Here is a 15,162-nt window from a genome sequence, read left to right on the forward strand (position 1 = left end):
CACCATGTGATAAATGTCTGAATGTAAATCAGGGAGAGGAAAGATTTTACAATGAGCAAACACGGACAATCATTTATACATAATTATTGTAAAAATTAAGCACTTTTTTTACATTATTTTCACTGGAGTTCATCTTTAAGTCAACTAATTTTATTAATTATAGTTTATCATTCTATAATTATTTGATAATGCAAGGAGACTACCTTAGATGCAATGAATAAATTAATCGCATAACCAAACATAACCGTGTAAGCCTTGGTATTTACATCACAATCACAAGATTAACGTATATAATGTACATGCTTATTCTACAGGATGCAATAGACAAAATAGCACAAAGAATAAAAAAAAAATATTATGAATGCATCTGGGCCAGCCATGCTTCCTGCCTGCTCACCGAGCTAAATACAAGAACAACAATGTCTTAAGGCACCTATTATCTCCCCACTCTACATTATGCAAAGAACAAAATCTCAGATTGAGTCATCAGCCTATTACTACTACTTATAAACATCACAAGCTGTGAAGACGGATCAGTTGACCTGGGAGACCACATTATTATTAGCTCTAATTGGACTGCTATCCCTCCTAATGATTCTGTCATGGCAACAGTTGATCCGTCTTTCAACAAGGCTCACAAGTCTACCCTTTACATACTATAATGTACAGACAATGGCATGTACAAAACCGTGTTCGCTAAATCCTAACCACAACAGCATTAGCTTCCCTCTTTACCATAATTTAGTATGAAGGCAAAGCAGCTCTAACAGCAGATTAATATTTTAGTATATCTGCCACAGATGACTTTTTTAAATGCAACTGAAATAGTTGTAATTCTTGAAGTACTAGTTTGTATTTCTTGAAATACTCCCCTGAAACAATCATGCAGATCAGTAAGCTAAAACAAAGCAAAATGCTTGTTCTAAGTGTGTAATTTAGAAATGATATCTGGCATAATACATAGCACTCATGTAGCACCAGTGTCCCAGGATTGATTCTTGCCCCAAGACACTCTGCAAAAAGTTTTTATGTTCTTGTTATTTTGCATTACATTCCTCTTGGAACTGTAGTTTACTCCCACATAACCAAAAAAAGGAAAAAAAACATACCATAGAGAGCTCTGCAGCAGCCCCGGTAATCACCTCCCTGAGATTACCGATCCCTGCAACTTTTTTCTTTTACATTCGAGCCTTAGTTGGGGTTACCGCCAAGGAAGTTAAAGGCCTGTTCCACCACGTGATTATCCCAACGACCGGCAATTGTGTAAGCAAGCAGCAAGCAATCGTTTCCATGATCTTGCTATGTGGGTACAGGCCCTAATGGGGTTTAGCTACGCGCGCCAATAACAACCGTCATGGCAGACCGGATATTTAAGATCCTTGTCGACTCTCCGCAAAGTACCGAGATTGCTGGTAGTCGCGTTCATTCCCGCTGTGTGTCGCATGAAGTTGCGCATACCTGCTGGCCGGAAGATGGAGGAAGATTGATTGGGGGAATAGCTAGTCGTGGAGGGACGTCGCTAGATCAATCTTCCTACATCTCTACGGTGCGTATGTAGCTTAAAGGGAACCTAAACTGAGAAGGATATGGATTTTTCCTTTTAAAATAATACCAGTTGCCTGACTCTCCTGCTGATCCTGTGTCTCTAGTACTGTTAGCCACAGCCCCTGAACAGGCATGCAGATCAGGTGCTCTGACTGAAGTCAGACTGGATTAGCTGCATGCTTGTTTCAGGTGTGTGATTCAGCCACTACTGTAGCTAAACAGATCAGCAGGGCTGACAAGCAACTGGTATTGTTTAAAAGAAAACATCCACATCACTCTCAGTTAAGGTTCCCTTTAACACTTTTTTCCCCTTTTTACCTTGAGTGTCACCTTTATCTGGATCGAGTATTTATTCTGATTTTACACTTTTAGATAGTGCTGACAGTCACAACTTTTTACAGATGAGATCCCAACTCCGGAGCCTTAAGGTGGCCATACACTGGCCAGATTTGCGGCCATTTCGACAGCAGATTCGATCACTGGGATCGAATCTGCTGCCAATCGGTCGCGCTAACTGCACCCGCCGATCCGATTTCCTCCCGAAATCCGATTGGTCCGTCGATCGCGCCGTGCGGAAAAATACCGTCGATCGCCCGCGGGTAGGGAGCGCGTCGCTAGCGGCGGCCGATCCGCTATACATTACCTGATGCTGGCTCCCGGGCATCTTCTCCGCGCTGCACCACTCTGTTCCTGCTTCCATCCCAGCGTACATTAACTTGCTGTGTCACTGCAGTGACCAGGAAGTTCAAATAGAGGGCGCTCTATTGACAGTGTACGCTGGGATGCGGTGCGGGGTGCAGCACGGAGAAGAGGACCCGGAGCCAGCTTTAATGTATACAGGGGGGGGGGGGGGGGACAGGTGGCAGGAGCAGCTCAACAGATTGTGATTGGTTTCAGGCTGAAACCGATTCACAATCGGTTTGCAGTAAAGGCAGCCATACGATCCCTCTCTGATCAGATTCGATCAGATAGGGATCTGTCAGCTGGTCGATCTAATAGCAAATCGACCAGTGTATGGCTACCTTTAAGGTGCCCATACACTCATCAGATTGGCGGCAGATAGATAAGAAAAGCATCTGATGATCTATCTGATGCGTTTTTAGAACATTTTTTACCAGGATAGAATTCCAATAGATTTTAGTTTGAAATCTATTGAAATTCGATCTGATGGCATTCGGGATTGGGGATCGATCGGTCAGCCAGAAAATCGGCTGAGTGTATGGGCCCCTTAATGCTGGGAATACACGGTACGTTTGTACTGCTCGATTGAGCTATTTAGATGACTCGATTGATAATTTCTGACATGTCCGATCACCCGCCCGATCGATTCCGCGCTCGATACTGCATGGGGGACACAATGGAAAAAGATAAGGAAAACGAGCAGAAGTTAAGAGAATCGCCCGCGGGGTCGAGCGGGGAATTGATCGGGCGGTAGAATCGAGCCGCAGAAACGCACCGTGTATTTCCAGCATAAAGGTGCAAGTAAAGACAGCTAAACACATAGCCAATCATTTTATATGGGTTCCATATATACAGAAGTGGGAGATAAGCCTATTATCTACTTCCCAGCATCTGAATCATGTATCAAAGATGTACAAGAAAGACTAGGGAGACAGAGCCTAAGTATGAAGTGAGAGCAATTACCTCCCAAAGCGGAATTTGCCTACCTTAGATTAAATCATAAAAAAGGATTACTGGAGCGCAGAAACGGAACAATTAATCTCAAGTCAAATTCACCACTCCAGCAATGGCAATTACCTTTCCTGTAACTTCAGTGATCAAACAGAGGTGCTTTTGGAAGCTCTTGTTTAATTAAAATCTATGTAAAGTCTCGCTTGCATTCAAATTCCTAAATGTTTCTAGATTTACCATATGTCAGCTCTGTCAGTCAATGTAACTACATATATAGAATTAATTCTCTTAAGTGAGAATGCTGGAATGGAGGGAAGTCTCACTGAACTATATAATTGGGTAATTAAAATGACAAGGCGAAGTGAACCTCAAGCAGCGCCAGGAGAAAGGCCTGAACTCCAGAGAGGTATGGCACATCTGGCTCTACTATGGACAGATGTAACTCAGGACACTTTAGTTAGCAGCAGACTTCTTGCTATGAAGCTGTAAAGTGCAGATTGCCATGCACAAATCATTGTGAAATACATGCACATCCCAATAACAAAAAAAATAAAATAAAATAAAAAAAAAAACTTTTTTGAAGGGAACCTGAAGTGAGAGGGATAAGCAGGCTGACAATTATTTCCTTTTAAACAATGCACATTGCCCGGATGTCCTGCTGATCACTCTGCCTCTAACAAGTTATATCCATAGACCCTGAACAAGCATGCACATCAAATGTTCTGACTGAAGTCTGACTAGATTTGCTGCATGCTTGTTTCAGGTGTGTGATTCAGACACTACTGCAGCCAGGAAGATCAGCAGGCCCACCAGACAAGTAGTAATAAATATGGCAGACTCCATACCCGTCTCACTTAAAGTTCCTTTTAAAGTGGACCCAAATTAAAAATACAAGATTTCAGAAATAAAATCCATTTTCTAAGTTATAATAATAAATAGCAGCCTTTTTTCAGCTGCATGATGACCAATATAAAATATTTTACATTCATTGGAGAAACCCCCTCCCTTCCTTTCAAATTGCCGGGACAGGTTCCGGCAAACTGGTGGAGTAGGTGGTGTCCAGCAAAGGAGGAATTGCTAATGGCTGCCACCTATATAACCCTAGTTATGAAAAGAGAAGGGTGAAAAGCAGTCACTGAAATGCTCATAGGCTTGAAGGAGGAGTGTTTATCTTTGTATGTGTCAGAGTGGTGCAACTAAATATTTTGAATTAAAAAAAATGTTTGGTTTTGGTCCGCTTTAAAGGGAACCTTAACTGAACGGGGGGTAAAGAGTTTCAATTACCTGGGGCTATTACAAGCCCCCTGCAGCAGTGCTGTGCCCTCGGAGCCGCACTGGAATCCTCCGGTCCCCCGCTGTCACTTAGTTTCATTTTTGACGACTCACCAGTCGGCCGGCCGTCATGCGTATTAGCGCTGTTGCGGACCGCAACGCGTACAAAGATATGCGTGCGGAATGCAGCAACGCGTATTTTTGTACGCGCTGCGGTCCGCAACAGCGCTAATTGCAGTAGGGAATGCGTCCAATAATACGCATGGCGGGCGGCCGGCCGACTGCTGAGTCGTTAAAAACGAAACTAAGTGACAGCAGGGGACCGGAGGATTCCAGAGCGGCTCCGAGGGCACAGGACTGCTGCAGGGGGCCCCAGGTAAGTGAAACTCTTTACCCCCCGTTCAGTTAAGGTTCCCTTTAAGCTCAAATGCTTGACTTCCTCCCTGCAAATAAATTAGACCCCTCTTCCTCTTCTACCATACTTGCCTACAGGTTTCCCAGTTCTGGGGGTCACATGCTCTTTACCACCACCAACTCGCTTTCAGGAAGCACTCGGCTGAGCAAAGACTGATAGCTCTGTTCTAGCCGCTTGCACCACCGCGTGACATCACATGAAGCCCTCTGCACCCCCACATTGCAGCAGAGTGCATAGTTAGCATCTATGCTAACACATAGCCAACTATGTGTTTGTACAGTGTTGGCCCAATGAGGTCACCCAAGGGTTTGGGTCCCGATCCCAGTCTAGCAACATCTATAGTGTGTACAGGAATGAAGACTTTCTCAACCAAATCTGTGTGTTATCAAATATTGATTGGAAATGGCCAAATTATAAGGACTGAACTGCCACAATGCAGATGTTTGGAAAACATTAGTAAATAGCTGTTGCTCATTACTGGCTATGGCTGACTATCACAATTACTCCTTTTAAAACCAAGGCAGAGATATAAAAGCAGAAATGAAATGTTCATCAGAGCAGCTAAATCTCCAATCCTTTAATAAGGAGACCCAGGACACCAGTGAAGGAGTTCATGCCAAGAGTTTAACTGCGAATGCATAAAATCAGATGGTGAATCAGGCAAAGTCTGAAGCCTCATTCTGTCTGCACCCAGTGATAATTTAAAGGGATACTATCCATTAACATGCGTTTTTTTAACCTGAGTTTGAGAGAGTTCCTGAAGTGCTGGTAAATAATGATGTATACATTTCATTTGCTTATCTCTTGTTTACTTTCTCCAGCCGCTTGCAGCCAACTGTCCCACACCGACCGCTCTGCTCCCTGCTGCTCTCCCGGGCTCCGTGATCGGTTACTGCGGCGTCAATCATGGCTACGTGGGCTGCGCCAAACTGCGCAGTACTTCTTGGCCCACATGGCCATGATTGTTATGACCTTCTGCTTGCGCAGCCGCAGTAAGGCCGACCCCGTGGTCGGCCTGAATACCGATCACGGAGCCCGGGAGAGCGGCGAGGAGCATAGTGGTAGGCGTGGGACAGTCGGCTGCAAGGGGCAGGAGAAATCTCCAGGTGAGTAAAGCTCATTTTACTAAATTTAGCCTGAGAACGCCTTTAAGGTTTTACTGCAGGGAAGTTCAAAGGGTCATAAGCTCTGCTTTGTTAGTTTAAAATAAAGTGTGGTTTGTAAACTGCAAATATGAAAGAATGCTGCCATGCTATAAAATAAAAAAAATGCTACAACACTGAAAATAAAAATACTTTTCTTTGCTACTAATGTCTTAAATCTTCCTTAATACACATACAATTCGTATCAATTTTTTTTCCCGTTTCAGTGTCACGTTAAATCCCATTATGCTTTGCAAGTCATAATAATGCATCATGCTTCAAATGTTTATATGCAAAGTAAAAATGTTAAATCTGTACTTTATGACAGCAATACAAACTGTTTTTTTTTTACGTCAGATTGCACAAAAAAGCCCTCACCAGAACCACAATTACTTCCCGTGCGCTCCCATTTATTTCTACTAGAAGTATTTTTTCTGCAGTGAACGATTTACGTGAGCAGCTTCAGGTAAAATGACAGCCACTGAAAAATGCCTCGACTTGCTACTGATGAATGCTCACTGCAAGCCGGCTTCTGATCTGTGATTTCCAGAGCTGGAAACTATCCATTCCTCTAGAAGATGCCTGGAAAGCCCAGACTGGTGAGACACTAGGTGGAAACACTAGCAGAGAAAGCCAGCAGAGAGTGCCAGCTCTGCCCGAGGCAATCTACAAACTCTACCCAAGACATACAAGAGATGCACAAGCGAACACACAAGCTTGTTATGCTTTCAGATTTGTTTTCAAATGAGTCAACTAACTTCAAACAACAGCCTGCAAGGCTTATTTTTCAGCACTATACTGTAAATATTAAAATGCAAAAAATTCTAAAGTAAAGTCAGGATAAAGTAAGTCACCAGAGATTTCTTAGTGTCATCTGCAAAAGTATTAGCTATTATAATACATTTACATAACGCTTAAACCCTCCCCAGCACGTCATGAACACAGGTCTGTGACAGTCCCTTAGAGGAGCTTACTATCCAAGCATCATAAGTCAATTCTCGGGTATGCTTTAAAATCACCAGTCTAAAGGAAAGAGTTGAGAAAAATGCTTAGCAAAGAAAATCACGGACCTAATGTAAGGTTTATATATCTTGTCTAAAAATGGTGATTAGAGATCATTCTTGCAAATTTTTAAGACTTGATGCAGTTTGTATGCATATTGAACCTGGACCAGGTAAATGCAGGTGCTGTCGATTTGGACTGGTTCAAGTTCAATCAGCAACAAAATAAGCTATTTGTTGATCATCTCTAATGCTGATCACTGCTCAATCGACACTATAACAACAATTGCAGAAGGGACTGGTAGCTGACATTCATTTCCAATAGGTACCATATTTTTCAGACCATAAGAGACACTTTTTCTACCCCAAAAGTGGGGGGAAAAAAAGTCACTTAGTCTAATGGGCTGAATACAGGAGTCCCCGACTTACAAACACCTATGCTATGTCAGGGACTCCCTTGTACTGTGTTGCCCCGTGCAGAAAAATGCGCAGCAGAAACGGCAGTTCACTTACTCTGCAGACCCACACAACGATCAGCAACATCTTCTCTCCTCATGTCTTCCTCTAGTGCCAGCTTCTTGTGATTACATCATTACACGTGACGGGCACTCCGGGATGCCATGAGAGAAGGCATCAATCCCTGCTGCCACCCACAGAGTATGTGAGCTGCCGATTCAGCTGCAGATTACTCTGCATGGGGGAAGCACAGAAGGAGAGGATGACACAAGGGGGATACAGAAGGTACAAAGGGGATCGCGAGAGGTACAAAGGGGATCGCGAGAGGTACAAAGGGGATCGCAAGAGGTACAAAGGGGATCGCAAGAGGTACAAAGGGGATCGCAAGAGGTACAAAGGGGATCGCAAGAGGTACAAAGGGGATCGCAAGAGGTACAAAGGGGATCGCAAGAGGTACAAAGGGGATCGCAAGAGGTACAAAGGGGATCGCAAGAGGTACAAAGGGGATCGCAAGAGGTACAAAGGGGATCGCAAGAGGTACAAAGGGGATCGCAAGATCGCAAGAGGTACAAAGGGGATCGCAAGAGGTACAAAGGGGATCGCAAGAGGTACAAAGGGGATCGCAAGAGGTACAAAGGGGATCGCAAGAGGTACAAAGGGGATCGCAAGAGGTACAAAGGGGATCGCAAGAGGTACAAAGGGGATCGCAAGAGGTACAAAGGGGATCGCAAGAGGTACAAAGGGGATCGCAAGAGGTACAAAGGGGATCGCAAGAGGTACAAAGGGGATCGCAAGAGGTACAAAGGGGATCGCAAGAGGTACAAAGGGGATCGCAAGAGGTACAAAGGGGATCGCAAGAGGTACAAGGGTGGACATAGGATACCACGGAGACAGAATAATAAGGGGGATGGGGGGGGGGAACAAGATCCACAAGACGCCCCTGCACCATGGACGCACCAGGTTTAGTATCTTTTTTTTTCCCCATTTTTTGTCCTCTAAGCCTAGGTGCGTGATCTGAACAGTAAAAAGATTTGTAAAGCACAGATTTGCAGGTGATGGTGGGTGGGCTTTGTGTTTTCCGCAAAAGTTAAAACAGGAAGTGATGACGGTAAATCAAAAGCTGGCCATACACTGGCCCGATATGCCGCCGTTTTGACAGCAGATTCGATCACTGGGATCGAATCTGCTGCCAATCGTTCGCACTACACGACAAATTTCGATCCAATTCGTCCGATCCAGTCGCTCGCTCCGTGCGGAAAATTACCGTCGATCGCCCGCGGGTAGGGAGCGCGTCACTAGCGGCGTTCGAGTGCCCGACGACCGACTCAATAGAGCGGCAATACATTACCTGCTCTGCTGGCGCGACTACCCCCGGTCACCGCTGCTCCGTGTCTGCGCTGGTCTCCGGCATGCTTCAGTTCCTCCTGCCCGGCAGGAAGTTTAAACAGTAGAGGCGCTCTACTGTTTAAACTTCCTGCCGGGCAGGAAGAAGTAAAGCATGCCGGACCTGGAGACCAGAGCGGAGAAGACAGCGGAGACCTGGGGACTGGAGTCGCGCCGGGGGAGCAGGTAATGTATGCGGGGGCCTGGGGGGCGGCAGCACCACCACCACAACAGATTGTGAATGGTTTCAGGCTGAAATCGGTTCACAATCTGTTTGCAGGTAAAGGCAGCCATACGATCCCTCTCTGATCAGATTCGATCAGAGAGGGATCTATCTGTTGGTCGAATCTGATGGCAAATCGACCAGTGTATGGCTACCTAAAGCCTTCATAATCTTTAACCTAATCAATCTGATCACATACTTATCTGCGAGTTCTAAAGACCTGTAGAGATGCTAGATAAAACTCGGTAGAGGAGGCAGATAACACCTCTGCAGAGAATCCAGCTTGTGTACAGCAGACCCTGACTCCTGACAGCCACCTGTTCAGCAATCAGCCTGGTGCAACACTTTGGCCAAGAAACAAAACAGAGCTTTGTTCTCCCCACTTACTTCGCCTGCCGCTTGATGTCACATCTGCACTTCTCTGTTGGCCCTTCGCCTCCCCACGTTACAACAGCACACATCTCTAGCCTCTGTACAGTGTCAGCCCTGCAATGCCGCCCCAAGGGACAAGGTCCACACCCCCACTGGGCAACATTTACTGAGCAGGTGTAAGAGCCTTAAAACACATATGAAACTGTACTTAGGCATGGCATTGGAACAGCCGTTACATGCACATTTACAAGATCTAGGCAACTTCTCTGCAGAAAGCTTGCCCTTTACCATTCTACCAAGACTGATATATCACAGCATTATTTCAAACAATGTATAAACCTGCATGCAACATTTTAGCTCGAATGCAAAACAGCCAATGTAGCACAACTCACTGAATGTGAAGGAGCCCATCTCTAACGTGTTTCACAAAATTACATTTCGGTTAAATTGAACCTGAAGAGTCTCTACTATAGACATAAAAGTCTGCATAATAGGCAGTACCGGTACTTGTTGGTGCTATAAAACATGGCTATTGCTAAGACCCCGAGGGTCCTTCAAGTCAGATAAGAATTCAAAGTGGTTCCATAAGCAGTCATGTGCCCCACATCACCTGTGGATGCTGTTTGGCCTCTGCACTGGTGAAGCAATTGCATGAAATGCATTAATAAGTGGTATTGTAGGTTTTTATTTTTGTAATTGGCTTAGAGACTGGGTAAGCGCTGAGGTTTGTGAAGCTGGGAGCTACAAGAAGCATCAGCTCATAGTCCGTCATTCCTCCATTGCCATACAGTGTGAGAAGAGCATGTGGAGGACATACAAATGTAAAATTTCCCTATAAACGATAGCAGGCAGCGCACAGACAGATGCACATGGTACTTACTGATATCATCCTCATGATACATGACCGAATGAAACGGAACAGCTCTGTCTTTTAAGTGTCTTTCTGCTGGCTCCACGTAAAATGTGCCTTGAGGGGTCTTGATAAACCCTTCAAATCTGCCATCCACCACAGATCCGTGAGTCGTGGTTCCTTGTTCCCCTGGTAAAACCAAGCAATTTAATTTAGCATTACAAAAACAAAAATATTTGCCTCTGACTGATGCCTTTAAAATTAGGATTCTCAAGTAGAACAGTGTCCTAGAAAATGTTCTGACATGGCTATATGTAACAGATTACATTTAAAACATACTTCCTAATGTTTCTAACCACCCACACTATGTAGCAAAGAATGAAGCAAAGAGAAGAAAAAAAAAAGCATAATGTGATCACAGAAAAACTAGTTGCAGACAACATGCAAATACTGAGTTTCTACAACATCAGCAGCACCTTGCACTTCAGTCGCTCCTCATGTGTACTAAGTTCACTTGCAACTGTGGTCACAAATTCCCCATTCCTTTATCTTGTAAGCTCAGAAGGGCAGGGCTCTCTCGCCCTTTTGTGTCTTGGAATTTGTTATTCATGTCATAGCTTGCACTCTGTTATACATTTTATTTCTCATGTTATATTTGTCACTGTAATCACCATTTCTGTATTTTGTACTAGTGGCCATATTTAATTTATATCCGTCTATCATTATGTACCCCTCTTGTTTGTGTTCCTACTTTGTACAGCGCCACTGAGTATGTTGGTGCTTTATAAATCAAGAATAATGAATTATTGCACCATTTCTCTGAAAAATACTGTCAGCTTTGATGACCAGCAGGAGAGATTTACAACAACAATCAGGGCTGGAACCCACTAGAGCAATTTTCTGAACATTTAGGGAGCGATTCAAATCGCTAGCGATTTCCCTAAACGTTAAGCTAATGTTAATGGATGGGCCAAATTCCACTGAAGCGATTGCCAAATCGCAAACCGCGGACATGCAGCATTTTTCGCGTTTAGCATTAGCATTTCTGCAATATAAAGTATATAAACTCTGGTGTAATCGCTCATCAAAACCTGCACAGGACGATTTTGCTAGCGTTTTGAAGTTACTGCACACTGTAAAATAAATTAAAATTTTAAAAGACCAATCAGAATCAAAAACACTAATTGCTATACAATCCATTGTAAACACCTTACACTTTCTAAAATTGCTACCAAAAACGCTCATGAAATCGCTTACAAAACGTTCATACAAAACGCTAGTGATTGCGATTAGCGATAGAGATTTGTAGTGGGTTCCAGGCCTTAGTGATAGTTTTGCCCTGCTTTGCTTACTTTTAAAGGACATCCGAGGTGAAATACGGATGAGAAAAACAATTGTATCTATCCTCTTCCCCCAAAATGACTTTTTTGATATCCCACAATTTTATATCTGAATTTAGTTTTTCCGTTTTTACGGTTCGTGTCATCGTGTCTGCTCAATGACTCCTTCACTGAAGTATGCTAGAGCTCTCATCTATGAATGATTGACCCTTTTTATCTCTTTCCTGCTCTCAGAAGCCATTTACTGACAGGAAAATATTTTATGGCTGTAATTACTTATCATTGAGTGTTATGGCCCAGTCCGACCCGGACAGAAACAGTCACTTGCATACCTGATTAACTCTTTCGGGCAGAGAAAGAAAAAAGGAACACAGCATAGTTGTGTGTGCTTGGCACTGTACATACACATGTCTGTCTCATCATGTCACCTCGGTTGTGCCTTTAAGACCAAATGGTGACATCCAGCCCATGTCCTGTCTCTTTGCCCTCAAAAGAAACACAGTTGGGGCCCGAGCGTACTTGCATGCTTCTGTGCATTTTTCAGCAACACGTCAATGTTACAAACCAATACCCATTGCTGAACAAATGCACAGAAGCATGCAAGTGTGCTCAGGTCTTTCCACAGACTAAACAAACACATAATAAACAGACTAAATAAACACATAAGACATTAGATGAACATTGGTTACCGTATTTTTCGGACTATAAGACGCACTTTTTCTCCCCCAAAAGTGGGGGGAAAAAGTGGGTGCGTCTTATAGTCCGAATGTGCATCCATGTGTCCCCCCAGAAGGAAGTGCGTGGGCAGACTAGAGTGCACTCACTTACTCAATCCCGGCTCTGAGTGCTGCATCTGCCTATTTCACCTTCCCTGCAGGCAAGTGATGATCACAGACTTTGTCCCCGCTGATGGTGATCAGCCGACTTGCTGCATAGGTGGCTCTGGCACGAGCCTGGTCTTTTTCTGTGTCCGCCTCATCCATACGATGTTCACCACTGCTGGTGGCTGACATCGGAGCGGTGCATCTGTGCACCGGCTCTCTAGTTGTTTCATCCCGCTGTATGTCCGCATATCATCCGCGGGCCCCCCTCGCCGCAGATCCACGAACGGGACCATCGCGGCCAATCAGGAGAGGAGAGGAGGCAGAGGATGGCTGTGATTGGCGGTCAGGGACAGCGCCCCCCGCCTGATTGGATAATGGTCTAGGAGATAGAAGAGGGTGGGCGCCATGTTCCCGTTCGTGGATCTGCGGCGAGGGGGGCCCGCGGATGATATGCGGACATACAGCGGGATGAAACAACTAGAGAGCCTAGTAAGTGAGTGCACTCTAGTCTGCCCACGCACTTCCTTCTGGGGGGACACATGGATGCACATTGTCAGGGAACAGAGGACTCAGGATGGACAGGGGACAGGGGTATGGACAGCAGACACAAGGGGTGTAGACAGGTGACACGGGGACAGATAGAGGACACAGTATGAACAAATGTCATAGGGGGTATGGTCAGCAGACACAGGTGGCGCAGACAAGTGACACAGGGGGACAGAGGACATGGTAAGGACAGAGGTCACAGGGGCTATGGACAGAGGACACAGGTGGACATAATAATTGGGGGGAAAGGGTCTACAAGACACCCCTGCACTGTAGATGCACCAGGTTGAGCATATATTTTTTTCCTGGATTTTGCCCTCCAAACCTAGGTGCGTCTTATAGTCCGGTGCGTCTTATAGTCCGAAAAATACGGTAAGTCTAAATGTACTATTTGAATGGAGCTCAAAATGAATTAAATGCCAAACAAGTGCTGACCCTTTCCTGTCCTCACTACTATTCGATTGTCCCATTTTCACTCTGCAAAAATTAACATACAACATTTCCGTAATCCTGCATTAACTCAGAATTCGATCTCAGTGACCATCTGTCCTCCTATCCACTACATAGCTTACACCATAAGGCAGGACACCGCAGGTGAGGGATAGTTACGCTTCCTTGATTTTAGTGTTCTTTCCCCTAAAGACCACCACAGTGTGCAGTATATGCTGTACGACTGAAATAAACAAAGCTCAGGGCTTCTTTTTCTGCTAATAATTCTGCTAATTATTCTGCTAATAGGCACTAATAATGATTACCGCACTAATGCAATAAAACTTCTTGCTTTGACTGATGGCTAACACGGTACAATACCCTACTGCACTAACGCAAACATCCATACAAATGCATAACTTGACAATCTAAGTAAAAGCATATACAACATACCATAGATCTGTCCTGTATATATGTGAGATGTATCAAAATCTATCGTTTCTCCATCCATTTCAAGCTTGAAGTCTGGAGAGAAAAGAGATGTATCCCTCTTCATCCGAAGGTTGAAATACCTGCAACATAAAAAGGTGGAAATATGAGGGACCACAAATGAAAGAAAAATAAAAGAATCTTTATCGCCAGAGCATAGAGGGTGAAATATGGTTTACAAAAACATTCCTGTAGGAACATTTTAATAGCATAAATGTAACATTTATAAAATGACAAAACATTAGGGCGACATAGGCCAGCGGTAGCAAAGCATCTGACAAAAGGCAGATTCCCTCAAGATTTAATGCTGATCAGATTGGATCAGAGGGAGATTTGTCTCTTGATCGATCGGCCGCCCAAAACCGCTAGATGTATGGCTACCTTAAAGTGAACCAGAGATTATGCACCCTCATGTATTTTACCATATATATCAGTGGGAACATTAGAGAAAACACCAACCCTGCTCTCTGTTTCATTCTTCACTGCTCAGCATGCTTATTATAAGCCCAGATAAAATCCCAGACTGAGCATTCAGTCTGGCTTTGCTCAGGAATCATTATAGCGGAGTCATAGCAGAGCCAGAAGGGGGCCGGCTTGGCCTTGAAAAGACATCAGAAGACAGACTCCGCTATAATGATTCCTGAGCAAAGCCAGACTGAATGCTCAGCCGGGGATTTTATCAGGGTTGATAAGAAGCAGGCTGAGCAGTGAATAATGAAACAGAGAGCAGGGTAGGTGTTTTTTTCTAATGTTCCCACTGATATACATAGTAAAATACATAAGGGTGCTTCGTCTCTGGTTCACTTTAAAGCAGACCTAAACCAGGACTTCCGCTCTCCTCTAAAAGAGAAGCAACAACAGAATATCCTTTACAGAAAAATATTTCTTTGTAATAGTTTACAGATCTCCTCAGAGATGGTGTAGATCTTTTACTTCCTGGTATGCTGAGAGCACACACAGGGTTAAACCTCTTATGTTTACATATGCCTGGCACAGTGCCACAGATCAGAGAGAGGTGTCCGCTCAAGTTACAGTGATTTATTACTTCTAGACAAGCAAGAATTAGACAGCCCGTTATCTCCAAATATAAAAGGGTGTTAGATTTTCTGTGTTTTCTTTCATTCCAATGCACAAGTTTAGGTCCTTTTGTTGATCTGTAGGCAAATCCAATGACCATTCAGAGAAATAAAGATCCAGATCTCTATTCAGTAAATGTATCACAATCTATTTTAACACAATCGAA

The 15,162-nt window shown here is 44.2% G+C and overlaps 1 protein-coding gene across 1 annotated transcript in view; it reads right to left on the reverse strand.

Annotated features, from left to right (window-relative positions):
- Positions 1-15,162, reverse strand: part of ADAM10 (ADAM metallopeptidase domain 10) — a 259,945-nt gene that overhangs the window by 60,835 nt on the left and 183,948 nt on the right. The window contains exons 3-4 of the mRNA XM_068275520.1: positions 13,884-14,002; positions 10,322-10,480 (exon numbers count right to left, since the gene is read on the reverse strand). Of these exons, the coding sequence (XP_068131621.1) occupies positions 10,322-10,480; positions 13,884-14,002 (278 nt within the window). The remainder of the gene's footprint in view (positions 1-10,321; positions 10,481-13,883; positions 14,003-15,162) is intronic.

Source organism: Hyperolius riggenbachi, chromosome 3, assembly GCF_040937935.1.
Source record: "Hyperolius riggenbachi isolate aHypRig1 chromosome 3, aHypRig1.pri, whole genome shotgun sequence".
In the NCBI taxonomy this organism is placed as follows: Eukaryota; Metazoa; Chordata; class Amphibia; order Anura; family Hyperoliidae; genus Hyperolius; species Hyperolius riggenbachi.